This window comes from Daldinia decipiens, assembly GCF_022478715.1.
Source record: "Daldinia decipiens strain CBS 113046 unplaced genomic scaffold F4813scaffold_8, whole genome shotgun sequence".
NCBI classification, from domain to species: Eukaryota; Fungi; Ascomycota; class Sordariomycetes; order Xylariales; family Hypoxylaceae; genus Daldinia; species Daldinia decipiens.
The window spans coordinates 548,431-575,866 of NW_026054551.1; the positions used below are offsets into that span (position 1 = coordinate 548,431).

Here is a 27,436-nt window from a genome sequence, read left to right on the forward strand (position 1 = left end):
GATTAACTACAACCTTCATAGAAAATGATTCATTTATTAAGTTGTGAGTTGAACTTGGTAACATAATAAATTAACTACTTAAGAGTTCTTTCACCCCTAAACGACATAGTAATGTTATCGTATCAAGTATATACATAGTATATAAGAAATGTGACGAGATTTGTGCTATGTCATATTCCAACTCAGGAGAAGGCTACCTAACCTATTGCATCAATATATACTGCCATTCGGGCGCTGGGTCTGTGCCCTATGCACGGCTGGGGCATATAAATCATCTCAATTCTTCTTAACCCACTAGTTTACCCATCCTTCGTCACGCATACCCATACTATATAACTAGGTATTCCAGTTATATACATACACCCAAACCCGCAAGTCAACATGACTATCAATGCATTCCATTTATTCCCTTTTCTCCCTGCGGAAATCCGACACGAAGTATTCTTCTTAGCTACACCGCACCGCATCGTCCACATTTCACAACATCATGAAGACATAGATGACTTCTTCGAGCGGTTCGACGACTTATCTCCATGGCAGGTTAAACTAGACCCATCCTTAGCCTATCTTGCTCGGAATTGGCGCGAACGAATCTTGTCGTATAAAGATCTTTGGTCGCAGATGAAATTGGATTTTTACGGGTTTACAACCTCGCGTCCAGTACAACGTCCATGGGAACCCTCTCAGTTAACTCCCGAGATTCCTGTTCCTTGGTTATTCGAACATCACCAAGTAGCATATGAGCTCCTCCGGAAGAGCTATATATATAGTAAAGCACCCGTTCCGGCGCTTCTTCATACGTGTGTAGAATCGCGACGCGTGTTAATCAATGCTGGATACCAGCTTGCATTCGCGTCTCGTAACCACGGACCACGGACTTGGTTCAACTTCAAGAACGATGTGCTCTGTCTCAAATATTATGGACCCAGAGATAACATCAATCTATTAGATAATGGCCCATGGGGTACTGGAAATATTGATACTCAGAGCTTACAGCAAGTTCGAAAGCTAGCGATAGATATTGCACCCCCCCTTTTAATCTCAGGCTATGAATATGACACGGAAGATCCTGCTTTGAGTACAATTCGATTACTACCTAGGCTTGAAAAGATATATGTCATTGAATGGGACTTATCATTGTTCGACGACCACCTCGTCCGGAAATCGACAAGGCCATCAACCCCAGATGCGGGCACAGAACGAGAGCCAGTTTCATATGGGCGCGAACCCTGGAGATTTATTCCCGTTGAAGAAGTTGACTCATTGCTCGGATTGACTGTTCAATACCCTTACTGGCGCTACGGCATCGGCTGTATGGGCTACAATGCACGGAGCTTGGCGAATTTCGAAGGACCTACTGGCGAATACTTCTCCCACGTAAGAGAGTATACTAAAAATTGTATCAGGCTTGATATGGATAGTGTGGCGAAGGAAGAATCCGTAGCCCCCTATCAGGTGCCCGAGGTTGAATTTGGGCATATCTTTACGGAAGCCGGGGTTAGACGGCTATTTAACGATCGTCAGGAAGTGTGGAGGCAGTACAACTTGTCAATCAATGGACCAAAGCCTATCAATGAAACAAAGCCTATAAATGGAACAAGGCCTCCTCTGCCCAGGCCGGTAACACCAACTGATTTATATTGGCAAGACGATTGGGACGCGTTTGACGAAGCTCACTATTCTTACCACCACGTAGAAACGCATCCCGCAGACTATTTGCTACGGCATAGAAAAGTTTGTCAGCCAAGAAGAGAGCTGCTAACGGAGCCATGAGTGCCAACCACGTCCACTTGGCAAGGAAAAAGCCATGTCTGGCAGTTATATTGAGCGCCTTTGGATGTCATATCTCTCAGGCACCGAGAAACAAATCTCCCAAATGGGGACACTATAATAGGTTCGAAAAAGGGATAATCACGTAATAGGATACATTAGGTACTGATCAGTAGTTTTTACAGCATCTAACTAGTAGTTAATCTATAGAGTCTTTTAGAAGAAAAAGAAAACGCCCTAAAACAAACTATAGTGCTAGTCTAGGAGCGTGATGTATGTGACAAATATGAGAGTAGACTACAACGATGCTGTTTCTCAAATTGTTTGATCGAGATGAGAAACCATGAGGAGATGAGTTGTGATTGATTGCTGCTGGTTATGATTGACAATTAGATTCTCGTCATCGACCCCTTTTTATGACACAAGTGTGCTGCTTTCGTAGTATAAGCCCCTTAACCAATTCCTGATATAAAGACATTTCAATCAAATCTACCGTGAAGTATCGCTATACGTTCAGTTTATTACACATATCAGAATTAGAAATAACATGAAATTAAATTGAACCAAACACCAATATATTATAATGCCTTCGTAGGTGTTCCCGCAATAGGCTCAACTACTAAACGACGTCGTCGCTTTTCGATTTGACCAGATCTGTTAAAAGCTAACACTTTACAGTACTGGTAACACTTCCGCTTGGTGGGGTGTTATTCTAACTGCTGAGACTGAGGCTAAAGAGGCGGGAAGGTCTAAAAAAAAAAGTCAAAATAGAAACAATTTCTAAATGAGAGGAGAATGTAAGAAATGGGAAAACCACATTTGTGAAGGCATGTCTGAATAGTAAAGATTTGGGGGATGAGAATGATTCTCTTAAACAGTAACGAATTAAACTAGGTACCTAAGATATTATCTTAAAAGAATAATCATTGTAACCATGGTATTCATTTCGTTATCTCTTATCGCAACATCTAAAGTTCCAAGCTTCAACATCTTATCTAACTACCACATCTACCACATCTACCTACCTTTCTCAACATTACAAACATCCTATTGCTCTTCTTTTCGGGAAATCTATTCTTTCGAATGCTTCCATAAAAGCACAACTATATCTCCACGAAACTCCTATAAACATCTCCCAAACAACAACAACAACAACAACAACAACAACAACAACAACAACAACAACAACCACTCCTCCAAACCTTCCCTTTCCTCCCCCTAACCCACCACAATGCCATCGGATCTATCCAACTACCTCGCAACGCACTACCTCATCGCCGACCCCAAGCCCTCCAAGAAGCGCAAGCGCAAGCAAAAAGACGACTCCTCGGGCCTCATCATCGCCGACGAAACCGAATCCGGCTGGACGCGCGCGAACCGCGGCGACAACGACGACGAAGACGAAAATGGCTCCGCAGTAGTAGCCGGGACCAGCGCCGAGTTCCGGCGGGCGAAGAAATCCGCCTGGAAACCCGTCGGCGGCAGCACGTCCAGCAACACAGCAGCCCACGCCCAAGCCCAAGACACCGAAGCGGCAAGGGCCGCAGACGCCATCCTCGCCTCCGCCGCCGCCGCGGACGAGGACGCGTCCGACGCCCCCGCGGTCATGATGTCAGACGGCACGCACGCAGGCCTGCAGAGCGCATCCGCCGTCGCCGCACAGCTCGAAGCGCGACGGCGCGCCGAGCGGGAAGAATACGAGCGGGAGGGGGGCCGCAAGAAGGGCAAAGGCGGCGGCGAAGCAGAAACGATATACCGGGACGCGACGGGGCGACGCGTCGACGTGAGCATGAAGCGGGCCGAGCTACGGCGGGAGGCCGCCGAGGCCGCGGCCCGCGAAGCCGCCAAGACGGAAGCGCTGCGCGGAGACGTCCAGATCGAGGCGGCGCGGCGGCGGCGCGAAGAGCTTGACGACGCCAAGGTCATGACGGTGGCGCGGCACGCGGATGATGAGGATATGAACCGTGAGATGAAGGAGCAGGTGCGGTGGGGTGATAGCATGGCGCAGTTTATAGAGCCTAAAAGGGCGGCGGGAGGTGGAGGTGGAGGTGGAGGTGGAGGGGGGAAGACGAGGAAGTTGAAGGGCAAGCCGATATATCAGGGCGCGTGGACGCCGAATCGATACGGCATCCGGCCGGGATATCGGTGGGATGGTGTTGATAGGGGGAACGGGTTTGAGGCAGAGAGGTTCAAGGCTATCAACAGACGGGAGAGGAACAAGGGCTTAGAATATTCGTGGCAGATGGACGAGTAGTAAGCATTTACTAGGTAAATCTACGATCATGCACGGGATACGGTATAACGTTCAGGAGTTGAATTAGTGAGATACCAGCTGTCCAAGGCAGTCAATGCAGTAAGCCATAGCGCAACGCAAATTGTATAGCATAATCTCTACGGATTGGCCTGTAGTCCATTTTTGTCGGCATGCCAGCCCTTGTGCAGAAATGAAATGATATGAGACCCTAAGGCATATTTGCAGGAAATCTAGGGGGCATACTATCTAACCCACTCCCTTTCCATAACGATCCTGTCTCCAGCAGCGGAGATAAACCCCCTCCGACCTCTCATTCACTATCGGCATGATGCTGCATCTAACGCAACGCATCCCTTCAAGCTCTACAGATTTAGGGTAACGATTTGGGGGCCGCAAAAACCATAAAATGTAATCCTGTTCAGTATAACACTTCCCGCAGATGAACTGTAGGATAAGATTACCCCATCCCGGGGAGCGATCTAAGCCTTCCGGCGAAGTAGTTTCTCGGCTGTGTTGAAGTTGGCATTCTCTTTCACCAACTTAAGCCAGTCTTTCCTCTGCATAAACCCAGGTTTATCTAGACGATCCTGGAATTTCTTCAGGAGTAGGACAATAGTAATACCTTGAGGGAGCGGTGGTAGGGCATCGATAATCTCCTGGGCAGTGATAGGGTCTGCGATTCCTCCCGATGTCGAGCTCTGAGCAGGAGCACTGGGAGAACCAGCTCGAGTACCACCTGATGACCCTTTGGTGGCAGCTCCTTGGGCCGGGGCGGGACTGCCGGCTCGGGATCCCGCGGGGGTGCCTTTTGCGCTGTGTTTCCCACCTGCAGCTGACGGGCCAAGCCGCTTCTTCTTGCCTCCTGCACCGTCCGACATCTCACCAGCCGTGCCTTCACCATCGCTAGTAGAGCCGGCACCAGGCTTCCCGCGGCGGGGTAATGGGGTATTTCCGCGACTATCATGTGTAGTCTTCTTCTTCTTCCGGGTAGATTCAGTGCCACTAGAATCCGAACCCAATGGAGACCCGGCTCGCTTGAGAGACTTGCCCTTCTTTGCTGCCTCGGCAGCTGCCTTTTTCCCTTGGGGGGTATTAGTTCCCTTAGATGACACTCCAGCATCTTTGTCTTTATCCTTCTCGGCTTTCTTATCTTCATCATCCTTCTCGTTTTCAGAATCGGAATCTGACTCGTCCTACAGCTTCATTAATTTTGATTGACCAATTAAACTGATTAGCGAGTACTTACGTCTGAGGAAGCAAAGGGGTCCCTCTCTTTAGAGGAGTCGCTATCGTACTGGAATTGTTTATCACGTCGCTTTAAAGCCTTCTTAAGGGATTTCCCAAAGAGCTTTCGCTCCAGCTCTTCCTTCTTCTCCTCGTCTTCTTCTTTCTCGACCTTGACCTCGTCTGCGTCACCGAAAAGATTGGCATTGAGCTGGTCGCGGCGGATTCGACTATTGGCATGCTTGGTGTCCTCGTCTCGGTCAGGTTCGTATCCAGCAGTCTCATCATCATCCTGGAACTCGTCTCCCGAAACGTCAATGTCATCATGGTCCATTTTCTCCTGGCGTGAAGCTTGCTTGAATGTACCGCTTTCTTGTTTAACAGCCACGCGGCCGTTAACAATAGCTCGAGACTCTGCCATAGCCCTCTCTGCTTCTTGACGCTGAGTATCTCTTACCGCCCAACGACCAAGGGCGACCTTCTTGTTCATGGCCTTCTCCGCTTCCTCAATGGACATTATTTTGAATGATCCACGTTTTGACTGAAACTTGTACCATTTTTCCAGAGGTATCATGCGAAATCCCCCGTTGTGAATCTTGAAAGCGACTTTGCAGTCAGACAAAGGTGCTTCATACTGGCCAACCCAAACATTCTTTCCATCGGCATCCTCCAAGTGCCATGGCAGCGCCTCCTCATATCGAATTTCGGCTTGCTTTTTCTGCTCTTCGGTACGGGGTGCGTAGTGAATTTGTAGGCCAGGCTTTTTCTGTTCTTTCTGCTGCTTAGCCTTCGGGTTTGCATCCTTAACAACCGGCGCCTTCTGGGCATTATCAGCTGCGCGTTGTGCTTCCCTCTCTGCTTTCACCTGCGCAAGTCTTTCAGCTTCAGCAGTATCGACCGTGTCCTCCTCGATAGGAGCCTCCTCTTTCACTTCGCGACCGGGCGGCGGTTGTCTGGGATCGCGTCGGTGCAACGTAACAGGGCGAGTAAACTCATCCTGATTAGTAGGGTCAACTCCAGGACCATTAGGCTTTGCGAGTTTGCCGCCATGCGGGGCGAATCGCATAACATGGAAGCGTAATCCTTCCTTCAGAGACTTCTTTGTGACATAAAGAGGGTAATCTTGGGCGCCAGGGGGGGTAGGCTGAGACCATCCGCCATTCTGTGTACGCAATACATCGAAGTTCAGTTGCCCCGGCTTGCCCTGGGCTTGGAATTGCTGCGGCTTACCGACAGGTCGCGGTGCAGCATTTGGTGTAGAACCTCTAGCAAGGGTCGAAGGGGGTGGTCGGGTTGTGGGCTTCTTTCTTGGAACGAGGGGATTCGCAGTATTTCGTGGCCTTCGCAGCGGTGGCGCGCCAGGAGGAGGTGTTGGTTTCTGGCCGTTGGGGCCACCAGAGGGCGAGGGTGTTGCACTCATAGTGGCGATGTCAGAAGTCAGAAGTCAGAAGTCAGCACCCTCTAACTAGCGGGCTTCGACAAATATCGAAGACGTCGTAAGTCGTGAATTATTGCGCTATGCTTCATAAACAAGCATCGGTGAATCGAGGAATGTACTGGAAGACGATGAGATGGTCGAGAGACGAAGGCTGATTTGGATCAAGATATTGACAGACGAATCGAATGTCGCGCCCGTATCAAATGTAAAGGAAAAATAAAGATGGAAAATATTATTCCAGAAAAGTGCGCAACTTCTAGTCAGGGTTGCAAGATGAATATGTTTTCAAAAAAGACAAGCTGCAAGGTGGCAGGAGAAAATGCCAAGTGAATGGAGGATGGATAAGATGAAGGGAATATGTAGTGAATAGACAGGATAGAGGAAGTTGAAGATGTACAGTCAAGTCAGAATCAGCCGTGGATCCAATTCGGTAGAGCCTGCCAGTTGCCTTAGGTACATATAACATGTACCAAGGCAGCAACGGTATGGATGTACCTACCTGAATTTTTTTTTTCGGAGGTACGTAGCTTTGTTTTGTCATTCGAACGCAGGCAATTTTAGAACAAAGGCAACCAGGTCCTGGAGAGCCGCTTGCCAAAAGAGAATGGGGAAGGTGGACTCTGTGGGGCTGCCATAAAAGTACTTATAACGTCACTTGAGTAACTTTTGGTGACAGCCAACACAAGTAGCGCAAGTGAGACATAGCGTAGAAGTAGGAGCTACAGGGTCCCAATCAGTACAACCCGAACAAGCTCACGTAAGTACTTATTCTCCGATCCAAGTCACAAATCGCACTAGGGTAAAAGCTCTGGCAAGATCCAATACTGCTAATTCTTTTTCAGGTGCAGCCAATCAATTGATCTTTCAAATATCAAAATCAAATGCTGCATAGGTATTTATTGAGTTGCTATCACCTGAATGTACGTAGATATATGTGCCCAGTTCGACATCCGAGAATGCGAAGCTCTTATCTCGTACTCCGTTAGGTATGAACACTTTTATCCTATCTTCTACAAAACACCTTCTTCGCAAGAAAGCTATCCCTAACTAGTCACGTCTAATTTCACTACAAAAATCATACGATTGACGATTAATTGGTGTCTACTATTACCATACATATCAACATATGATTATTTCTGGACTCTATTAGGGACAGCCTTCACAAATCTCTTAGGACCTAGCAACGAGCTAATCAATAACAACTTCACTTCTTAGAACTTACACAGACAGTTGTCATAAACAGCACCCCCGGAAACTTATGACCATGAGCATGGATTTCTAGCCCATAACCACTACGAACATTCCTGCTGTTGAGATTGTTTCCGATGAGGCTTAATCAAAATATCCCGATCATGCTTCGAGGTACTTAAGTCTCTGTCTTCAGATCAGATTATGCAACATCCCAATCCTTCCAACCTCACAATTACCTTAGTCTCAATATTTACTTTCATGCTATCATACTATGCAGGCCTCTCAAGATGGTAGTAGTCCGCTCGAGGACCGCCTACGTAGCCTCATAATTAGCAATACAGAAGGGACGACTACACATGCCCCTCAAAGCTCGGCTACTTCTACAGGAACAGGAGATATCTCTTTAGAGAATGGGCCTAAAGTCAAACAAGGATGGCCGGAGGCAGGACAGTTATCTCCTTCAACACAAGCCCCTCCTAAATCCAGCAGGAAACGTCCAAACCAAGCCGAGCGTCGCATGATGCGAGCCCAGCTATCCATTCCTATTGACACCAGAGCTCCAGCACCCTATGATGGGAAGCCCTATGCAAATTCCCACCAGACCAAGAACCAGCGTTCTACGTGGCCCAACACTGAGCAGGATACTTTTCGCCCTCCTTTAAATGCATACAATAATGAACCCCAGGGTCGTGCTACCAACTCTCCTTTTTCAAACCAGCGACGCCATCAAGGCAGATTTGGCCAAGTATCAGCATCTGTCCCAGGCCATCAGCCACCTCAGAGGCAACAGCAACCATATACGCAAAATCATTTCCCAAGGGGCGTTAACGTTATATCGGCAGATTCATTCGCAGCCCGCGGCTCTGCACCTACCTCTTCACAGTCTTGCCTCTATCATCCAAATGGGCAGCACCAACCTATCTTCGATCCAGAGCAACTTGCGAATGAATCAGCCCATCTTGATGAACTTTGCCGTTTTGTGGTTACAGGTGCGGAAATTGAGCCTAGTGATATTGCTGAAAAAGAATACTTCCGTGCTCGAGTAGAGGCAATTTGTCGCGATGCTATCACTCGCCATGAGATCGAAACCAATGGAAACTTGGGTTTCCAGCCTTACACAGTCGAACTCAAATGCTTTGGGAGTCTTGCGTCTGGATTTGCGACAAAGGCTGCCGATATGGACGTTGGTCTTCTTTCTCCTATGTCCTGGTCCTCGCCGGAATCACCGGATTCGCCGATTCCACGTCTAATTGAGAAAGCATTACTGGAGCATGGTTTTGGTGCACGCCTTCTCACTCGTACTCGAGTACCAATCATCAAGCTCTGCGAAAAGCCCAACGAAAGACTTCTTTTGGACTTGTTAGACGCGCGAGCTAAGTGGGAGAAAGGAATAGTAGACGATAGTAACGAGGCGGCAGACGATGTTATAGACGATCAAGATGCCCCTGACGGCGCTGTTGCTGCCCTGGCTGTCGCCGAAACCGAATATTCGTCATCTGGTAACCAGCACCAAGACTCCCCAACACGATCTGGCCAAGTGGAGAGGAATTATGAGGAGCAACTTACATCCTTGAAGCAACCCCACTCTCAATCGCTGGTATCGTATTATCATAACGCGAAACGCCTTTTACGCCGATTAAATGGCCGTGATATCACCATATCAAATGCGGCAGACTTCAAAGACACAGACTACAAGGTTCTTGATGATGTTGCTAATGCCTTCATCAATGGACTCCATGATGGGGACTTGAAGCGCCGAATACGGGCATACCCATCCTTCTCTTTCGATGTCACATCAGAGCCGCCTAATCGCCGCTCGCTTTTAGGCGTCTTTATGATGGCGGAAGGCGAGCAACTTGCGACTATCTGGGAAACGCAGGCAATGATAGAAAAGACCATTCAATTGAGACCAGATTCTAAATTTGTCGTTCAGACCTGGAAAGATATCATGTGTAAGAAGATATTCGGTACAGAACCCTTTACACTTAATCGGGAACTTCATTTAGCTCTTGAACGCCTTCGTAAGATCCCGTTGGTGCAACTTATACAGCTTAAGCAAGATCAATACGAGTCACCAACACAATATCACACAAGAGCGATCCAGATCACGAACGGTCTTTGTCCCGCTCGTCCATCATCAAATAAGTCTTTTCTCCCTGAGATCTCCCAGCACTATATTTCGGGCATCCGTGATAAGTATGTGAGAAATGAGGTTCAAAACTTCGCAAACTCCACCGGAGTGCAGAATCTAAGGACACTGGCCAGAAAACACAAAATCATCCATCTTGTCACTGACTACGAAAGGGCCATCGAGAAAGGGTTGTACCGCGAAGAGGATATTCCAGTCATTAAAGAGTATATGAAGATCCTTCAGGGCGATTTCCGGCATCAGACACCAGACACCAGTAAACCCATAGTTGATGCGTTCGACTTCATAGTCCCAGCTACCAAGAAAACAACGGAGATAGTCGAAAAGATCAGACAACTCCCTGACCCATCCAAGCTTGCCCCAAACAAGCCAAGGGACCGATATCACGATAGCCTAGAGTTTCCAAAGAATGGAGTTGGTGTTCAGTGCGATATCAATTTCTCGGCCCAGTTAGCCCTTCAGAATACCTTGCTCCTACGTTGTTACTCCTACACCGATCCCCGTGTTAGGCCGATGGTCCTTTTTGTAAAGCACTGGGCCAAGGCTCGCGGCATTAATACACCATATCGCGGAACCCTGAGCAGCTATGGTTATGTTCTTATGGTATTGCACTACCTTGTCAACGTTGCAGAACCATTCGTATGCCCCAATCTCCAGCAGCTCGCCCCCCCTGATCCGAATTTACCAGCAAAGGATCTTGAGGATGTTACCACATGTAAGGGCTGGAATGTTCAGTTCTGGAGGGATGAAGAAGAGATTCAGAGGCTAGCCCATCAAGGCCATCTCAACCAAAACCGAGAATCCCTTGGATCATTGCTAAGAGGTTTTTTTGAGTACTACGCACAGAATCACGTAATCAGCACTACTCGCAAACGTGGTTTTGACTGGGGCCGGGACGTACTGAGTTTGCGAACCCATGGAGGGCGGCTCTCAAAGCAGAAGAAAGGTTGGACAGGAGCAAAAACAGTCCTACAATTAGAGACAGGAGCTCTTCCAGACCCAGCCGAAGCGGGGGCTAACAATAAGGTGAAATCACCTATAGATGGCATGATCGGACAGCAAGCTATAACAAACGCACAAATTGGGCAATTTAATTCTCCGGACGGTGTCCCTGTGCCACTAACCAAACCAAAGGAATTGAAGGAAGTACGTCATCGATACCTCTTTGCAATAGAAGATCCGTTCGAACTTGAGCACAACGTCGCTCGGACTGTAACTCACAATGGCATTGTGTCCATCCGAGACGAGTTCCGGCGTGCCTGGAGAATCATCAGAACTGCCGGCAAAAATGGGCAAGCTGTAGAGAATCTGCTGGAGGATGTCAACGTGGAAAGCGAAAAGACGGATGGAAGGCAATTCACAGAACTATTAGAGGAGATACATGGACCGGGTATCTTCTCGAGTTCTGCAACGAACTAATCATAGTGATAGCTATCCGCACAAGTTTGTAGGTTTAAAATTGTAAGCTCTGCTTTGTAGCAGCAGATCGGATATTGTACGAATAATGACGTCCAGGGGATATCTGACGGGGGAAGAGTACGATGGATCTCTCTTGCTACTTGTCGGCTGGTTGTCTGAGCTGGTTTCATAATATTGATGTGTTAACTGCCAACTGAATACGTGGTTGTCCGGCCTCGTATCACGGATTAATGTAATGTTTGTACGATCGCACACTCTAACAGCTTCCTTTTGCTATGAACGGCGTCAAATCAAGATTAGTCAATCGTATTAACGACTTTCTGATCAACTCGTTTCGCTATATTGCTCTCGTTTGCTATTCTTTATGGATGTTCAATTGTGTTAGGTATAAAAGGTAGCTACCACCTAGGTACCCCTGAATTAAAGTAGACCCCGACTTTACCATGCTTTGACCTCGTCGACCCAGACAAAGGTCATGATAATAATCACTTAAGAATATTGCTCAACGGTATAATCACCAGGTATGACAAACTAGAACATATGTATTGAACAACCGTAATATGCTGTATAGTAACAACTGGATTGAGTATAGTCAGTAATATACCTAACCTACCCTAACCTAAATAAAATATTCAAACGTGTCCGAAAATTTCTCTTGCCAAACACCCACTATCCATCGAAACGGACATGATAAAAAAAATATCTGAGTGACCGGCCTTCTAGAATCGTGAAGTCCCAAAAGAGACAGTTTGATCTACCAACGTTCCGTTCAGAGGCTTGTCCTAGAGGGACGTTAAGCCCTGGCTATCCGAGGATAGCACCGCTGGGGATTGTGCAAAGGGGAAACAATTCAGAGAGCATGGGTTTGGCGCACGCGAGACTCCATCGAACAACATACCTGTCGTGACAATCTTAATGTGGTATCTGATTTAATCGCATAACGCTAGCCGTGATTCCTAAAAGCCGTAATAGAACCTTGTTTCGCCTCCAACCAGACGCCATACCGAATAACCCGCAGCCTCACCTATCAACCTTTTTATGAATAGTACACTACTGCGAGCATATGGCAGTCTAATTCATAACAATCGTAACATTCCAGGTTATCTAATCGGCCATATGTTGGAACAGAGGCGAGATGGATTCGCCGTAGTGGTTTCTTCGAATAGCTTCGGCCAACAGATAGGAAAGGTCAAGAATGACCAACTTACTTGAGTTTTTAGCTCTCCGGTCAGATATTGGAAAACTGTTGGTTACGATGATCTGATCGATACAGTCGCAAGCTTGCAGCTGCTCGAGACAGTCTGCTCCGAATACTCCATGAGTGGCCATGCAATATACCTTCTTTGCTTTGCCTCGCTTAACGACTGTCTCAGCCGCAGCAATCCACGAGCCGGCTTTGTCAATCATGTCGTCCACAATCAGGACTGGACGGTCCTTAACATTGCCGACCAGTGTGATCATATGTTCGATCTTGGGATCTCGGAGTTTCTCTTCCTCCTCGTCAGAAGACGCTCCGACGTCACCCGAGCCGCCGAGTGCATGTGGTTCGGGCGCAAAGAAAGAAGAGGCATGAGACATAGTCATAGGATCATCGTCGCCGCCTTGATAAGATTGGCTCCCATCTGCGCTGGCATCTGATTGAGGGGGCGACTCGAAATCGTCTGGTACAACGTGACCCTGGACTAGTCTTCCATGAGTCACTTCTGGGGCACGCTGGTCGTTATAGACCTGGACTTCATCCACATTCTCTTCTTCATCTTTCAACTCCTCGATAGGGGACGTTTGAGATGGTGTATATGCACGTGTATAAGGCGACCGCGTTAGACTATTAGTCCGCAGCGGAGGCGCAGTTGCACGTTTAGGAGAGCCTTGAGATTCACCGACAACTCGCGATGACCTTACTGAGCCGTTGCCATCTGATTCCCTATCTTCCGAAATAGCTCTTGAACGCTGGACGCCATTGATATAGCCAGGGGGGTTGTCCCATCCATCGAGCCGGTTCATAATCATACTTGCGGACATATTAGGAGCGCGTTTGCGGTCCGTAGTAACTAATCCGAAGTTGAGTTTCAACGCATCGGCCAACGAGGTTACCCTCTTCGTGCCACCAGCATTCTTGGATACGACGACGGCTTCCTTCCAATTAGGAATATTCAATCGAATCCAGCGTGCAATAAGGGGCTCGGCATGTAGGTTGTCAACAGGACACTTGAAGAATCCTTGCATCTGAGAGGCGTGTAAATCGACAGTGATAACATGCTTGACACCAGCTACGTGAAGTAAATTTGCTAGCATACGAGCGGTGATAGCTCCCCGGTGTGATTTCTTCTTGGACTGGCGGCTGTACGGGAAGTACGGAAGAACAGCTGAGAAGGTCTTGTAGTTAGCAAGTAGAATACACCCTTTTCATGTCTATGATGTGACCTAGGGATATTTTCCTCGCTGAAGCTTCGAGAAACTCACCAGTGATCTTGTTCGCAGAGCCACCCTTACAGGCGGAGATCATGATGAGTAATTCCATGATAGTGTCATTGATTGTAGGGCTTCCAGATTGCACAACGAAGACATCCTTGTCTCGGACACTGGTCAGAATTCGGACGCTTGTTTCGCCCTATAGGTTGTGATCGAAAGGTCAGTGGGCAGCTCTACCGTTACAACATTGCCCAACCCTATTTTCTTTTTCCAAGCCCGTTAGACTTGGAGGCATTGGGGAAGGATAACACACATTTGAAAATTGAGATAGGTCGGCCTCAGCCGGAGCCATGCCCAGGTTCTCACATATCTTGCCTGTGAGAGCTGGGCACGACGTGCCCGAGAATACTAACGTTCCTCGCATTGTGGATGGTGAAAATGGAAGAAAAGTTTTGGTGGAGGAATGAAGAAAGATGGTTTTATGTGGGTCATAGGTGGGATCCGATAAGAAGTAAAAAGAGCAAGAGCGTGGACTTAATTTGGCCGGGGCCTTCACTAGGTACATATGGCTGCATGCACGGTACCAACCAAGACATTTTGACATCAACATAAGTACAGTTATAAGTACAGTTACCCTCATCCGAGCCGTGACCGTTGTTACACTTATACTTTTATCATTTTATGATTCGCTCCTTACTCGGCAGGCGCCGTAGATATCAGGTGTTAGGCTAAAATCTTATTGGAAAGCGCATGTTAAATACCTGTGTCTAATTGACTTTGTTAAGCTTTAATTGGTTTAAAGATTTTTGAGGGGTTATGTAGTCTTGCATTTGATTTGATCCATTAGAGACTTAGGTACCGATACACAGTAACTCAGGTACTTACCTAGGTTAGGTTACCTTAGGTAGGTTAAGCTATTCTCCACCAGTCTTCTTCAGTGAAGCTTTCTACAGTGGCCCGTCTTCGATCACGCTTTTTATCCCAATTCAATTCAATAATTCAATAACCAAGTGCGAGGTTGGTCGACGACGACGTATATACCAAAATGAAGTGATACACTATAACCTACCTAGGTTAGATCATTCGAGATTCTAGTGGAAATACTTTACCTTGAAGAGCCAGCCCAACGCTAATCGTATCGCGATGGGTATTCGTGGGTTTACCCAAGGCATACAACGATTTGGAGTCTTCTCACCATTAAGTGGTGATACCGTCGTTATTGACGGGCCAGCTCTCGTTCACCGCATCTCTGACGCAGTCTGCCGCCAACGGCCATCTACAAGCGGATTTGCCTGCCAACCCCCATACTCCCTCCTTAGCCGTATGGTAATAGGCTGGCTTGACGAGTTAAAGAACCACAATGTAAATGTGTAAGTCGATTTTGAGATTCAACTGGATACTTCAATGACCGACATTTTTTGGATAGAAGGAAGATATATTTTGATGGATACTTGCCTCCAAGCAAGTGGCAAGTGAGACAAGAGCGGCTCGTAAGCCAGTCGCAGAGCATGAAAGCATTGGCGTCTTCTCGGCCATTTGGGTCACCTACGACACCAGAAGGCGCGTTTAGAGACGTAAGAGCCAATACTACCTTAACACGGATTTCCTCTCGATCTTTGTTAGATGCATTACCAAAACCCGCTTTTATGATCCCGGCGGTTCTTGAGGCTTTAAAGGCCAGTGAAGACTGGGGTCCGTTGGTCGTAGTCGTCCCTGGAGAAGCTGATATATTCTGTGCGCAAGATATTCGAGAGAATGGTGGCACTTTACTAACAAACGACTCCGACTTACTCATACAAGATCTTGGGGTTAAGGGGTGTATGTCATTCCTTTGGGACGTCATTCCAGTCGATCCTGACTCGAAGGAATCCGGTATGGTAGCAATGAAGATATCGCTTCATGATATCAATGACCGGCTAGGCTTGACAAATCTTGGCGGTCTGCCTCGAGTTGCCTTCGAAAAGCAGAAGGGCTGGATGAGCTTTGACGCAGCTGTACAGAAAGTACGGAACAGTCATGAAGATACGCTACATTCCCCGGAGTATCAGGCTTTTGTGGACGAGCTTCAAGGAAAGGAATATATGCCAAGCCACCACCCGGTGTTTACTATGCTTTCTAGCCTAGACCCAAGAATATCGGAAGTCGTCGTTCAAATTTTACTTTTAGAGCAGATGGAAGAAAACCCTACGGAATCAGATGACCCTGCGGAATTAGATGACCCTACGGAATTAGATGAGAAGACATTGCGAGGTCCAGAGACACTTTCCATATTCCTTCCAGTCATGGTTGAAAATCATGATAAGAGAAGCGCATGGACAAGTAGCACAAACATTCGCCAAATAGGGTACAGTATCCTCCAGAACTTAGCACGTCAAAGATACAACAAAATCATCGAGTATCGTACCTTGGATCCATCGACGTCATTGACCGGGCGACAAATTGAGATTCCTAACTTCGAAGAGACGGCTGACAATTGTACTCAACTTGTAACAGTTCTGGACAAACTAGCAGAGGCCTTGCCATCTTCGTTGCAGTGGCTGGCGTTTGCGGTATATCAGGACATTGAATGGTCCACGTCAGAACAACGCCCCTCTCTATCAGCTACACTCGTCAACAAAATAATTAACGGGTCTAAATTTCTGGAGGAATACTCGTGGGACTTGATACATTTCACAGCCCAAGTCCAAGCCTGCTTATACTCGCTGAGGATAGTTAAACAGATCTTAGACGTCGTTGTCTCTACATCTACAAGTCAAGATCTCCCAGCGCCAGCGCTCCAACTACACAACCGTCTCACACTAGTTCCTCTTATTGGGGAATGGCCTACTATTGAACACATGTCTGATCTAATGTCTAAGTTCGGTAATGCAGAGGGACTCCGAGTCATCACAGACATGCTCGGAATCCCAAGTATCGAAATAGCAGGGCCTTCTGAGGATCCTACAGGGCCGAGAGAAAGACAGAAGCGAGATACCGAGCTATTGCCGCGCAATGGACGCCAAAGAGATATCAAAATATCACCTTCTATCAACCCTTATGCCATCCTCAGCCAAGAGTGCGAAGACTAATATGAAGATGAATCAGCAAATCTTCTAACTAGTGGTAGTTATGAAATAGTGTGCTATGACAAGAGAGGACTTGGTAAGATATTGAGAAAACAGATTGGCTTTACGAAAAGAAGATATCGGTGATATAGCTCGAGGGTTAGTTGATATCCAAGAAGATCCATAGCATCAACGAATACCTTCTATTGGCAGTACTATACGCAAAGGATCATTACGTTGTCAGTAAGCATGGGTCGCCTCGGGCCGCCAAGATCCCCGAGGTCCTTTCGGATACCACTTTTATTCGGCTCTAATGAGTCACCTGAGTACGCGACTGGATCGTGAGGCGGGGTTCGGTGAAGACCCCATCCCGCAACGCGACGATGCCGACATAAGCTACATATATCCCCACCCTTGTCATGGTTAATGCTGCTAACGGCTTCTCAGGCTATCTTCTAAGGTATGTCTATAAGAACTTCTGTTCGACCGCCGGAGTTCTCTACCTATTTTAAATCCTATCTGTAGTATTTTCTTGCCTTTATTCAAGACATCCTATCACCGAGAATAGATAAGCCTAAGCAACATATTACACATATCTCCAACGATACATTTTGCCTAGTATATTTTTAAGTACCCGAAACCATACAACACAATGGCAACAACTGCGTCTCTTCTTCCAACTATCCCCCGCATATTCTTCCTCTATCTAGAACCAGTTGCGATGTATGTCTCCTGATTTTTTCATATTTTATAAGACACCCATGATTAACACGAATAGAACATATGGCATGTTTTCAAATTATGCCTCGCGTCATCCCATATTTGAGCTTTCATCTAATGCACAAAATGGTCTACCTATCCCATCTCTAATTATGCCATCGATGGCCACTGGTTACCTTCTTAATATGATGCTATACGGTCTAATTATTCTCCTTGCATCACCGCCTAATAAGCGTATGTTGCAGCTACACATCGGGATCTTGATAATTGCTGACCTTACGCACTGGGCTGGTCTTTTTTCGACAATTGCTGAAAATGATCCTCGCGGGTGGGCTGCCATCTTCGACATGAGTAATTGGGGAGCTGATGTCGGGAACCTTGCTACGTATCCTATTAGCAGCCTCTCTATTAAGTTTGCGACTTTGGCTGGGTTGTTTGGCAAGATCCAGGGATAGTGTTTGAGCAGACTTCTTAGGGGAACGAACGAAAGTGAATAAATAGGGAGTAAATTAGGAAAGGGTATAATAGAAAAGGGGGAAAGGATGCAATAAAAAAGGGGGGAAAAAGAAAAAAGAATTGAGAAGGACAAAGAGAGAGGCAAAAAAGCAAATACAAAAAAAGCTCAGTCCTAGATTCGAATCCCCTCGGATAGGGGCAGAGGATTCGAACCCAAGACCTACGAAAAACCGGCTTTGTTAGGCATCTGCTGTCAAGTCACATTCTTTTTTGGAAGAATGGTCCAGCATAAGACACCACAGTGGGGTTTTCTCTAACCTCAAGTCGCCCAAGCGAGGGGCGTCGGTTGATGGATCGCTTGTAATTTAGATATATATCCTTTACTTGGTGGGTAGGTACATTTGTTGAGGTACCTTGGGTAGTTATTTCGTTGCCTGGGTTTCTGCCGGTTGGCTTTTCAGGTAGTGGCCAGCTGTAGGTTGCATGCTTGTGAAGCTATTCAGGCCCGATAATACAAAGTAGCAGTTTTTTGTACATCACCCTATATCTCGGTAGGCTAGGCACTCAGGTAAGTTGCATAGGTACCTAATGGAAAAAAAATAACACACTCATATATTAACATGAAATATAGGAAACCTACCGTCTATATAACCGACTAGTGATCGGCTGTCCTTCTCAACATTCAACTATTAATACCTTCACTAGACCACGCACTCCCTTTCTCAAAAGCTCACATTTGTATATAAAATGGCGTTCTTCTCGAGACCCTAAAAGTTCTGACCGCCACCCGCAATAGCAGTCATGTTAGGATTCCCAGGCTTGATGAGAGTCTTGTCCTTAGGTATAGCATCCAGCACCGCATCCGACAGGTTAAGAGTGTCCTTGATAATCTGGCGCGGCGTCAACGCGAGCCACTGGGCAGCGCTGATGTCGGAAAACTTCTTGGCCTGCAGCACCTCTAGGAATATGACGTCTTCGGTGCCGGTATTCTCGATGTAGTGGCCGGCCGACTTCTGGATGTAGCCGACGTCGCCAGCGGTGAAGTCGAAGGTCGCGGAGGCGGCGGGGGCTTCGTAGATGGTGATGCGGGCGGAGCCTTGCAGGAAGTACGACCATTCGTCGCTCTCGGTGTGCCAGTGTACCTCGCGCATGGCGCCGGGCTCGAGGACTACGAGCGCGGCGGAGAACATGTCTGCTACGGGGAAGGTTATCGGGTCTAGGATCTTGACGGATCCGCCGGTGGTGTTGTGGAATTCTTGTTGCGACCAGTGGTAAGTGTATCCTGAAGGGCCCCAGAGGGCGCCAGCGGAAGACGTGATATTCTGCTCTGAGATATTAGCTGGCGCAGGGGTACCGTTGAAGATCTATTATGCCTGGTTAGCTGAGATTCCTTTGCTACGGACTTTTAAATAGTGATTCCAACTATTATAGGTCCAGGGGAATAAGTAACTCACATATTTCTCTGCGTCAGGGATGTTATCGAACGAGCTGACATCGGTCTGGAGATCCTTGGCCCAGACAGATATGGGCGTGCGCATGAGCATCTCGGTAGCAAGGAAGGTGTCTGTCTCGGAAAAAGTACCGCTGTCGAAGATCAACAGGAATTCGGCGCCCTCGTGTAAGGCTTGTAAGCTGTGAGGGACACCCTGCGGGAAGAACCACACATCGCCAGCCGTGACGTCGTCGACGAAGGAGGCTCCATCAGTGTCGATGGCGGCTACGCGAACCGAGCCTTTCAAGACCAGGGCCCTAGTTACAGGTCAAGATGTCAGCTTCGGGTCGCTTCGGGTCTTAGGTAAGAGCCAAGAGACAAGTAACTTAGAGGACTCCATACCATTCACCGGAAGTATGCCAGTGCAGTTCTCGATACGCATTCGGTGCAAGACGCATATCGACGCCCGCCATCTGAGTAGCCACGGGCAGTACGTCTTGATTCTGCTGCCGAGCCCAGCCCGACTCCTCGCCTGAGCCGAATAGGTTGTGACTTAGACCAAGAGGCCACATAGCTTGGGGCACACTGCCTTTATCCGTCGAAGGTGGAGCGTAGGTATCGGGATTCAGCTTCTCATACTCATACGTGCGCGGCCCAGGGTCAGTTTGTCCCAGACCACCACGAATAGGCTGTGGGCCATTGGGATAGTCGGCGCTATTGAAGTCCAGGTAGAGACCAAGGTTAGCATCAGCTTCCTGGCCGCCCACGAGCTGCGGATCCTTCACAACGGCCGAGTCGCCCCCGTCGACAGGTGGACGCGATGCGATGCCTCCTTGGAGGTTCGTTGAGCCGCGAAGGTTTCCTACGGGTGCGCCGCTGTAAGTTGGAATAGGCGGGTTGACACCACCAACATCCCCCTTATTTTCCTCGTATGTCATCCTATAATCGGTCTTAGTGCCGTCCTCTCTAAGACGTTCTAGATGCTACTTACTGAGGCCTTGGAAGGCCAAGGGCCAGATGAAATAGCCCAGCGCTTGCAAGTGTCTTTGAGTACTTCATCTTAGGAAATTATATATCTTGCTAATAAAGATTGATGCGGCTAAGATAGGAATAGAAGGGTTGTGGTGGCCTAGGATTCCTTGTCGTCTCTGAAGGGTGATTGATAAATTGTTCGAGAGGGGAAATCTCCACGACTTTTATATTCGATTCCCCTTAGTAGGTATTGTTCCAACTTTCATCGGTGGACACATAATCAACCTCATCATCATAGGCATCGCTCAATACCCCTACTGCAGCCTTCCCTGGTAACAAGACTAAAAGCTCGGAGATGTGACGCCGTATAGTCTAGACCCGCCATCCAGTACTTGTGACGAGAGAGCATACTACGTAGGGTCCTATACCCCTGAGTATAGTTATTTCCGCTCTAGCGACATAGTATTCAGTGTCTTCAACGACGCACGCGTGGTAGTGGCTCAGTCCCTTCTTCCTAAGGACCGCCATCGGTCACAAATGCAACGGGTCAGCCGGTGAGGCCTTTACCCTGCTACTAGAAGATGCCGAATCCGATCCGCTGCAGAATACCTGGATAGGATTTCTGGTCTGCAGCCTCAACCCTAGCGATTCCGAGCGACGCCGAAAGTAGTCAACTACCTACATTGCACTGTAGGACTTCCCGGAAAAGGATTGCCGGATTTAACCAGGTTAGCCCGTTTATTAATCTGAAGACATAGGAGTGACACGGAAATGCGGCAGAAAACGAGCGCTCAGATATCATATTTAGCTTTCGCTGACATACATCGATCCATCCATCCATGCGCCAGCTCGGAATCTCGGGGTTTTTGGGTGAGATTCTGATTCGCGAAATATGATTTCAGCATGTTAGATTGCACCGCTGTGAAGCCTTACTCACTCAGCTCAAGTCGGTCAGCAATAAGAGCCCACGCTGACGGAGATATAGCTAGGAAATACACCTATTCTCTACACTGGCATCGTAATCGTTCGTTCATTATTCGCTCGGAACCCCTTTCGACTAAATATGACCTATTTAGTCCGAGGATGGTTTGGAAATAATTACCTTGTAACAGATCCTGATAGCAAGGAAAGACGGCGAAAGCTTGGAGTCTCGGGAGTATGATGAAGATAAAAGCTATGGGTTAAAGAGATATAACGATGTATTAGTCTGTTATAAGATTAATTAGGACCGCACCTACGTATCAATCCGGTAAGATTATCTACTAAAACTACTCTACTCAACTCATCCTCCCCAAAACTTGATAATCTGCTGGAGATCTGTAACCCCCAAACCGTGTCTTAGGTAGTAAATATACACTTGCTCGCCAAGCAGGCCTAACTCCCCCCTAAACTGCGCCTTACCGCCAAGCCGGAGGACCCTAACGATAACGTCGTACGGCTTGGCTAAGAACCTCGCGCCAAGCCGGGCCCCAGGCGCAAGCCGCTCCGGGACGCCAGCGCCGAAGGTCACCGGTCCGCTCAGACCTTAATAAAGGTTCGCGATTATAATATATAGAATAGTTAGAGTAAATACTCAGCGGACGTAATTCAAGGTATTGGGTATCTCAAGGTACCGGCGGGAAGTCTTATTGGGCTTTTTCTTTTCATCGATCAGATTTCACGAACCCGCCTCTCGAGAAGGAAAAATGTGTTTATTTCTTCCATCGGTATTTCATGCATAAAATGCCCAACTACGTGAGGTAGTAATTCTAGCAATGCTAGTGAAGGCACATGCGAGTTTGTTAAATCATTACCTGGCTATTAAAGATATAGTTCATATAAGTTGATCGTACACCGTAACGATGGCTTATAAGACGGCAGCCAAGAAGCCATAGGGAACAGCTAGAGTAGTCTAAGTGTATGTACGTAGGGAGGACTTTCGAGATATATTGATTATTCTATCAGCACGCCAGAAAATCAAGGCTCCTTGGAGGAGAGAGTAAACACTCGGCCACTTGGTTGTTCTTGTCGATAGTCTTGAGGCGTTAGTGGAGCTGTTTGAACTGGGAAGAAGCTCAACATTACGTAAGACCCTTTGCTTAGTACATATTCACGCTTTAGGGACGAGTTTCCATCGGCCGCGTAGTGTAGTGGTTAGCACGCAGGATTTTGATTCGTACAAACTTCCTGAGACCTGAGTTCAATCCTCGGCGGGGCCTATCACAAACATAAATTTCACAAACATAAATTAACTTTTTGCATGATTCCCTAATTTTGCAGCGCATAGATGATGGTACACTTTAAATTTGAATGCAGATTTATTTCTATGTGAATAATTCTTCTATTCGGGAAGCATTCATTAACAAGATTTTGCGTCCTTACATCTGTCGTATTTTTAACTATTCGATGGATGGAGGATGATTCTCTACTACGGATCAACGAGGGTTGAATTGTTTCTGTTTGAGAGCTATGCTATATTATATAGGCAGGCAGAGATACGTTCAAGTCCTGCAATGTCAGATTCCGAAGCTTAGGTACCACCTGACATAAACGACGGTGTTAGCTCAACCGAGGGGTTCCGATACGGAAGCTGCAACGGCGGGGCAGTAGGGACTAGCTATGGTGGGGTTGAGCACATCATCGCTGCTATTCGGCATCTTACCGCACTTACACCGTGGTATTCTCTTATAGCTAACCTAGTCTATTTCATAAACCTCGCACCTTTTTCTATTCCCCTTAAAGTTTCTACTTGAGACTACCTTATGCCCATCCTGCGAACAGGTCTCTCCACGCTTCGGCACCTAGGACGCTTCACACTCTCGTCTTCTCCAAGAGCAACTCTCTTACAACCCCTCCATAACCACCACATAAGCCTCGTCAAGAGAAGCGCCATGTCCTCAGCTGTAGCAAAGCGCCTTGAGGGCAAGACCATCGTGATTACCGGTGCGTCGTCGGGCATTGGGCGTAGTACTGCGCTCGAGTTTGCGCGGACCTCGCCCAAGGACCTAAAGCTTGTCGTCACGGCGCGTCGCATCGAGAACTTGCGTCAGCTCGCAGACGATATCGCAAAGGAGGTCGGCTCCGGCGTCCGCGTCTTACCCGTCAAGCTCGACGTAAGCAACGCCGATGAGGTCCGCGGCTTTGTCGCCGGCCTGCCTGAGGAGTTCCGGGATATCGACGTGTTGGTGAACAATGCGTAAGTGCCTGTTTTCATTACTGAACGAGGATTTACCTTTAGTATTTGATATATACATGGAAGCAACTTTGCGCCCATCAACTAACCGTCCTAAAACCAGCGGCCTTGTTAAAGGCGTAGCACGCGCTCCTGAGATTGCCGAGGAGGACATTAACGTTATGTTTGCGACCAACGTCACAGGCCTGATCAACCTGACCCAAGCTGCACTGCCCATCTTCCTTAAGCGGCCCGACGGTGGCCACGGCGACATTATCAATGTTGGCAGCATCGCCGGCCGCGAGCCGTACCCGGGCGGCGGCATTTACTGCGCGACCAAGGCTGCTGTCCGCAGCTTCACTGATTCCTTGCGCAAGGAGCTTGTCGCTTCGCGTGTCCGTGTCATTGAGGTCGATCCCGGCCAAGTCGAGACCGTATGTTGAACATTCCGTTCCACACAATGGCAGTGGAATATGCGGCTATTCCGGTGCTAATATGATGATCTCTTAGGAATTCTCCCTTGTTCGATTCTACGGCGACAAGAGCAAAGCTGATGCTGTCTATGCGTAAGTAACCACATTCAACTGATTGACCACCTATACTGACATTCCAACTAGTGGAGGCGAGCCACTAACACCTGATGATATTGCCGAAGTTATCGTATTTGCTGCTGGCAGGAGGGAAAATGTCATAGTAGCGGACACCCTCATCTTCCCTAACCATCAAGCCAGTCCCTTTGTAATTCACAAGAAATCATAGAAATTTAGATAACATGAGACTTATATTTCATCTACCAAAATTTACGGGAAGAGAAGAGGCAGTACCAGGGGCAAACACGCCATAATAATATATTTGAATCCAAATCGTATGCCTTATCTTAGGGTCTAAAAAACAAGAACTCTACGGGATAGACTGCATCCATAGCTCGATTGGGCAACTATGGGCTTAACCACGTTCAATATGCATCTATTGCTGAGAAAAGTCAGCGGGGACTATGCACGATGTTTTAAACTACGAGATAGCTTGCGCGTAAATGAGTTCAGACAACCGGTTTACTCATTCACTTGAATCGGCCTTCGAAATCTATGCCTCAAGACGAAACACAGAAGTCGAAAGCACTGAAGCAATCATAACATCCGACAAACCCTAGCAGAAAGCCGGGTTGCCAATGGACAACTCCACAACCAATCCTCGCATATCCAGAAGGATAGGCTATGGTGCGGGAGGGAAGCTCGACTCGATGTGAGATAGTTGAATGGATAAACAGTTTTCATCATGACAGAACGCGCCACGTAAGGAAGTCCATCGTAACTTACATTTAATAATACACTGGATGCAGGCTGGTTATATCGAAGGTCAGGTCTAGGATACGGCTTTACTATAAACTGCTTCTCTGTTAGCTTGTGCTATTTCCAAGACTCAAGAAGAAGATAGTGGGTATTTAATCAGAATATATTTTTGGTATATGGGTATCATCACAGTGCTTCAGAAGCAGAACTGATAAAAAAGGATTCATCATGGACAAGAATAACAACAAAGAAAATTTCAGAGCCCGCTTACCTTAGCTGCACATTACTGGTCGCGATTCCTGTTAGAATCCAAGCCGCAGAGTACTATTTTTCCTGAGGAGACAATTAGTCAAAGAACTAAAGATAATAATGACAATTGCAATGGCTAATTCATGCTTCAGATGGTAGTGCATGTTTGTTCAGTTGCTCAGGTGATCGCGGAGAACAGTGGAATTGAATTCATCAATAGCAGAACGACCTACTAAGAAAGAAAAGTCTGTCTAGGGGTCGAAAAGGAAGGTAAATGAAACTTACCAAAATATTTGCAGAGGTCGGGTTCGAAATTCCAACCATCAGCGACGGTGGACTTAGATTTACCAAGTAAAGTCGTCTTGTATACTGTCGCCCAGTAAATGGGGAACCTCTTTAGGACTGCTTCTCAAGTCCAACATTGTTGTAAATCCACAACGACTATGGCTGACTGTGATTGTAGACACATGCATTGGGAGTGGTTGAGCATCAAGTTCTTGCTTGCATTTTTTTAAGAGGGTGCGAAGAAAGAAATTTCGTTTTTGATGTTGGGTTCAAAAAAAAAATATTCGGAGAACGGAAAATTGATGACCGATTGGTCAGTGCTTCAAGAAGGTGCAGAGCGTAGGGATTCGTGGGGTTAGGTACCTAGGTACCTAGTGGGTATGGTGGGGCAGTTTTGCGCTTAAGGTCGCATGGAATTTTCAGTGCTAATAGGTCGTAAGCTTTCTGCAAGCTCATTGAAGTGCGACATCTGAAGCTTCTTAGCAACAAAACACTTAGGAGCGCTATACCTTTCCCACCATGGCCGACCGGAGACGAATCAATGGCCCAGTAAGCCAGACGACCCCTCCCGTCTATGATACGCCTCAAGGGAAAAGGGTAGCAAAGCGACCGGGCGATAATGCCGTTCGAAAGATCTGTAAGTCGCCTTGTTGTCGTGAACGTATTAGCTATCTAATTTGAATTGCGTATAGTTCTGAAAACAGGAGTCACTCCTTCAGCTTCAGGATCTGCATATCTGGAAATCGAAGACCCATTTGCGACCCGTCCTTCAGGCACGAGCTTGAAGCTTACCTGCACTGTCCATGGACCTCGAGCACTTCCGCGATCAGCGCCTTTCTCTCCTCATATTATCCTTTCGACGCACGTCAAATATGCACCTTTCGCGACGAGACAAAGACGAGGCTACCTACGCGATTCGAGCGAGAGGGATCTCGGAGTCCATCTGGAAACAGCATTACGAGGCGCAATTATCGCCGATCGTTGGCCTAAAAGTGGTGTTGACATCATCGTCACAATAATTGAAGGAGACCAGAACCGTGACTCTCCTGATTACGATAGAGATGAAGGTTGGGATATGATGAATGTCTTGAGTGGCTGTATAACCGTTGCCTCTGCGGCTATTGCGGACGCTGGCATTGACTGCGTGGATACTGTCGCAGGAGGCGTTGCGGCTTTAGCAGCTCAGGACGAGAAGAGCCAGCCAAGCATCGTCCTTGATCCGGATGTTGCCTCATATCACAAGATATTTGCAGCGTGTTGCGTCGCGTACCTACCGACAAGGGATGAAGTAACCAACGTCTGGTTCAAGGGCCAACTGCCCGCTGCGGACGCTATGCTCTACAACAAAATGGTCGAGAGAAGCCTTATAGCATGCCGCAATGCGAACCGCGTCCTCATCCAGGCTTTAAACGAGACGGTTGATCAAGGGAAAAAGGTCTCTTAAGCTAAACTAGCCATGGCGTAGAGCATCTACCAACCAGCGGATATGGATCCAAATTGGGAGGTGACTTCAGGGATATGATAGTAACCCCTTCCCAAGAACAAGTCATTTTTACCCAGATAAATTCCCACGGCGTCTGTTACATGCTGTTAATAGTGTGGCCACTTAACAGGGTCTTCTGGAAGGAAAGGGCATGCCATGATGACAGGCGGCAGAAGCTAAAGATGTTAGCAAAAGTAACCCGTTACTCGTGGTTATTACGAATCCGTAAAGTGGATCGTACCTAATGGACGTTGGCGTGAATAACTGAGCTGCCGAGGTCTTAAATATCTCTTGCTTGCGCGCTAGTGTTTTAGGTATACCGAGCTTAAAATATAGGTGCGGTGGTGTGCGAAGTAGAGCTATGTATTCATGAACTACCTTAGGTACTTAACCTCTGTAATATAAGAAGCACTTTTAAGTGCTTAAGCTACATAATCAATTAGGTAATATGCATCAACTTCAACAGATAGGTATCTACGGAATACCTTAGGTACATAA

At 47.4% G+C, this 27,436-nt stretch overlaps 10 protein-coding genes and 1 non-coding gene across 11 annotated transcripts; 8 read left to right on the forward strand and 3 right to left on the reverse strand.

The window, feature by feature from the left end:
* Window positions 1–222: 222 nt before the first annotated feature.
* F4813DRAFT_352143 (uncharacterized protein) lies at window positions 223–1,993 on the forward strand. Its single transcript, XM_049242498.1, has one exon. It carries the CDS (start codon window positions 382–384, stop codon window positions 1,771–1,773), a length of 1,392 nt encoding a protein of 463 aa, XP_049101811.1. The 5' UTR covers window positions 223–381; the 3' UTR covers window positions 1,774–1,993.
* Window positions 1,994–2,758: 765 nt separating this feature from the next.
* F4813DRAFT_401407 (Pre-mRNA-splicing factor of RES complex-domain-containing protein) lies at window positions 2,759–4,323 on the forward strand. Its single transcript, XM_049248401.1, has one exon. It carries the CDS (start codon window positions 3,002–3,004, stop codon window positions 4,022–4,024), a length of 1,023 nt encoding a protein of 340 aa, XP_049101812.1. The 5' UTR covers window positions 2,759–3,001; the 3' UTR covers window positions 4,025–4,323.
* On the reverse strand, window positions 4,152–7,247 carry F4813DRAFT_352145 (Rap30/74 interaction domain-containing protein). Its single transcript, XM_049242499.1, has 2 exons — window positions 5,271–7,247; window positions 4,152–5,217 (listed from the first exon to the last, which is right to left on the reverse strand). The coding sequence occupies exons 1-2, from the start codon at window positions 6,666–6,668 to the stop codon at window positions 4,504–4,506; spliced, it is 2,112 nt and encodes a 703-aa protein (XP_049101813.1). The 5' UTR covers window positions 6,669–7,247; the 3' UTR covers window positions 4,152–4,503.
* Window positions 7,248–7,569: 322 nt separating this feature from the next.
* F4813DRAFT_352146 (uncharacterized protein) lies at window positions 7,570–11,987 on the forward strand. Its single transcript, XM_049242500.1, has 2 exons — window positions 7,570–7,672; window positions 7,902–11,987. Exon 2 carries the CDS (start codon window positions 8,149–8,151, stop codon window positions 11,443–11,445), a length of 3,297 nt encoding a protein of 1,098 aa, XP_049101814.1. The 5' UTR covers window positions 7,570–7,672; window positions 7,902–8,148; the 3' UTR covers window positions 11,446–11,987.
* Window positions 11,988–14,402, reverse strand: F4813DRAFT_352149 (phosphoribosyl pyrophosphokinase). The gene is made up of 3 exons (XM_049242501.1): window positions 14,171–14,402; window positions 13,909–14,056; window positions 11,988–13,811 (listed from the first exon to the last, which is right to left on the reverse strand). The coding sequence occupies exons 1-3, from the start codon at window positions 14,279–14,281 to the stop codon at window positions 12,550–12,552; spliced, it is 1,521 nt and encodes a 506-aa protein (XP_049101815.1). The 5' UTR covers window positions 14,282–14,402; the 3' UTR covers window positions 11,988–12,549.
* Window positions 14,403–15,000: 598 nt separating this feature from the next.
* On the forward strand, window positions 15,001–16,925 carry F4813DRAFT_379635 (XPG domain containing-domain-containing protein; the record flags this gene model as incomplete). Its single annotated transcript, XM_049245477.1, has 2 exons — window positions 15,001–15,227; window positions 15,284–16,925. The coding sequence occupies 2 exons, from the start codon at window positions 15,001–15,003 to the stop codon at window positions 16,923–16,925; spliced, it is 1,869 nt and encodes a 622-aa protein (XP_049101816.1).
* A 628-nt stretch (window positions 16,926–17,553) lies between these two features.
* On the forward strand, window positions 17,554–18,076 carry F4813DRAFT_387341 (uncharacterized protein; the record flags this gene model as incomplete). Its single annotated transcript, XM_049246547.1, has 2 exons — window positions 17,554–17,624; window positions 17,680–18,076. The coding sequence occupies 2 exons, from the start codon at window positions 17,554–17,556 to the stop codon at window positions 18,074–18,076; spliced, it is 468 nt and encodes a 155-aa protein (XP_049101817.1).
* Window positions 18,077–18,429: 353 nt separating this feature from the next.
* F4813DRAFT_326727 (Bicupin, oxalate decarboxylase/oxidase) lies at window positions 18,430–20,710 on the reverse strand. The gene is made up of 5 exons (XM_049241076.1): window positions 20,501–20,710; window positions 19,912–20,448; window positions 19,532–19,826; window positions 18,707–19,441; window positions 18,430–18,645 (listed from the first exon to the last, which is right to left on the reverse strand). The coding sequence occupies exons 1-4, from the start codon at window positions 20,566–20,568 to the stop codon at window positions 18,845–18,847; spliced, it is 1,497 nt and encodes a 498-aa protein (XP_049101818.1). The 5' UTR covers window positions 20,569–20,710; the 3' UTR covers window positions 18,430–18,645; window positions 18,707–18,844.
* A 1,886-nt stretch (window positions 20,711–22,596) lies between these two features.
* F4813DRAFT_t49 lies at window positions 22,597–22,679 on the forward strand. Its single transcript has one exon. It is a non-coding gene; the product is annotated as a tRNA-Gln (tRNA).
* Window positions 22,680–22,984: 305 nt separating this feature from the next.
* Window positions 22,985–25,047, forward strand: F4813DRAFT_326826 (NAD(P)-binding protein). Its single transcript, XM_049241077.1, has 4 exons — window positions 22,985–23,656; window positions 23,757–24,066; window positions 24,143–24,198; window positions 24,250–25,047. Exons 1-4 carry the CDS (start codon window positions 23,223–23,225, stop codon window positions 24,389–24,391), a joined length of 942 nt encoding a protein of 313 aa, XP_049101819.1. The 5' UTR covers window positions 22,985–23,222; the 3' UTR covers window positions 24,392–25,047.
* Window positions 25,048–25,856: 809 nt separating this feature from the next.
* Window positions 25,857–27,401, forward strand: F4813DRAFT_352159 (3' exoribonuclease family, domain 1-domain-containing protein). The gene is made up of 3 exons (XM_049242502.1): window positions 25,857–26,092; window positions 26,148–27,114; window positions 27,180–27,401. The coding sequence occupies exons 1-2, from the start codon at window positions 25,975–25,977 to the stop codon at window positions 26,897–26,899; spliced, it is 870 nt and encodes a 289-aa protein (XP_049101820.1). The 5' UTR covers window positions 25,857–25,974; the 3' UTR covers window positions 26,900–27,114; window positions 27,180–27,401.
* Window positions 27,402–27,436: the final 35 nt, after the last annotated feature.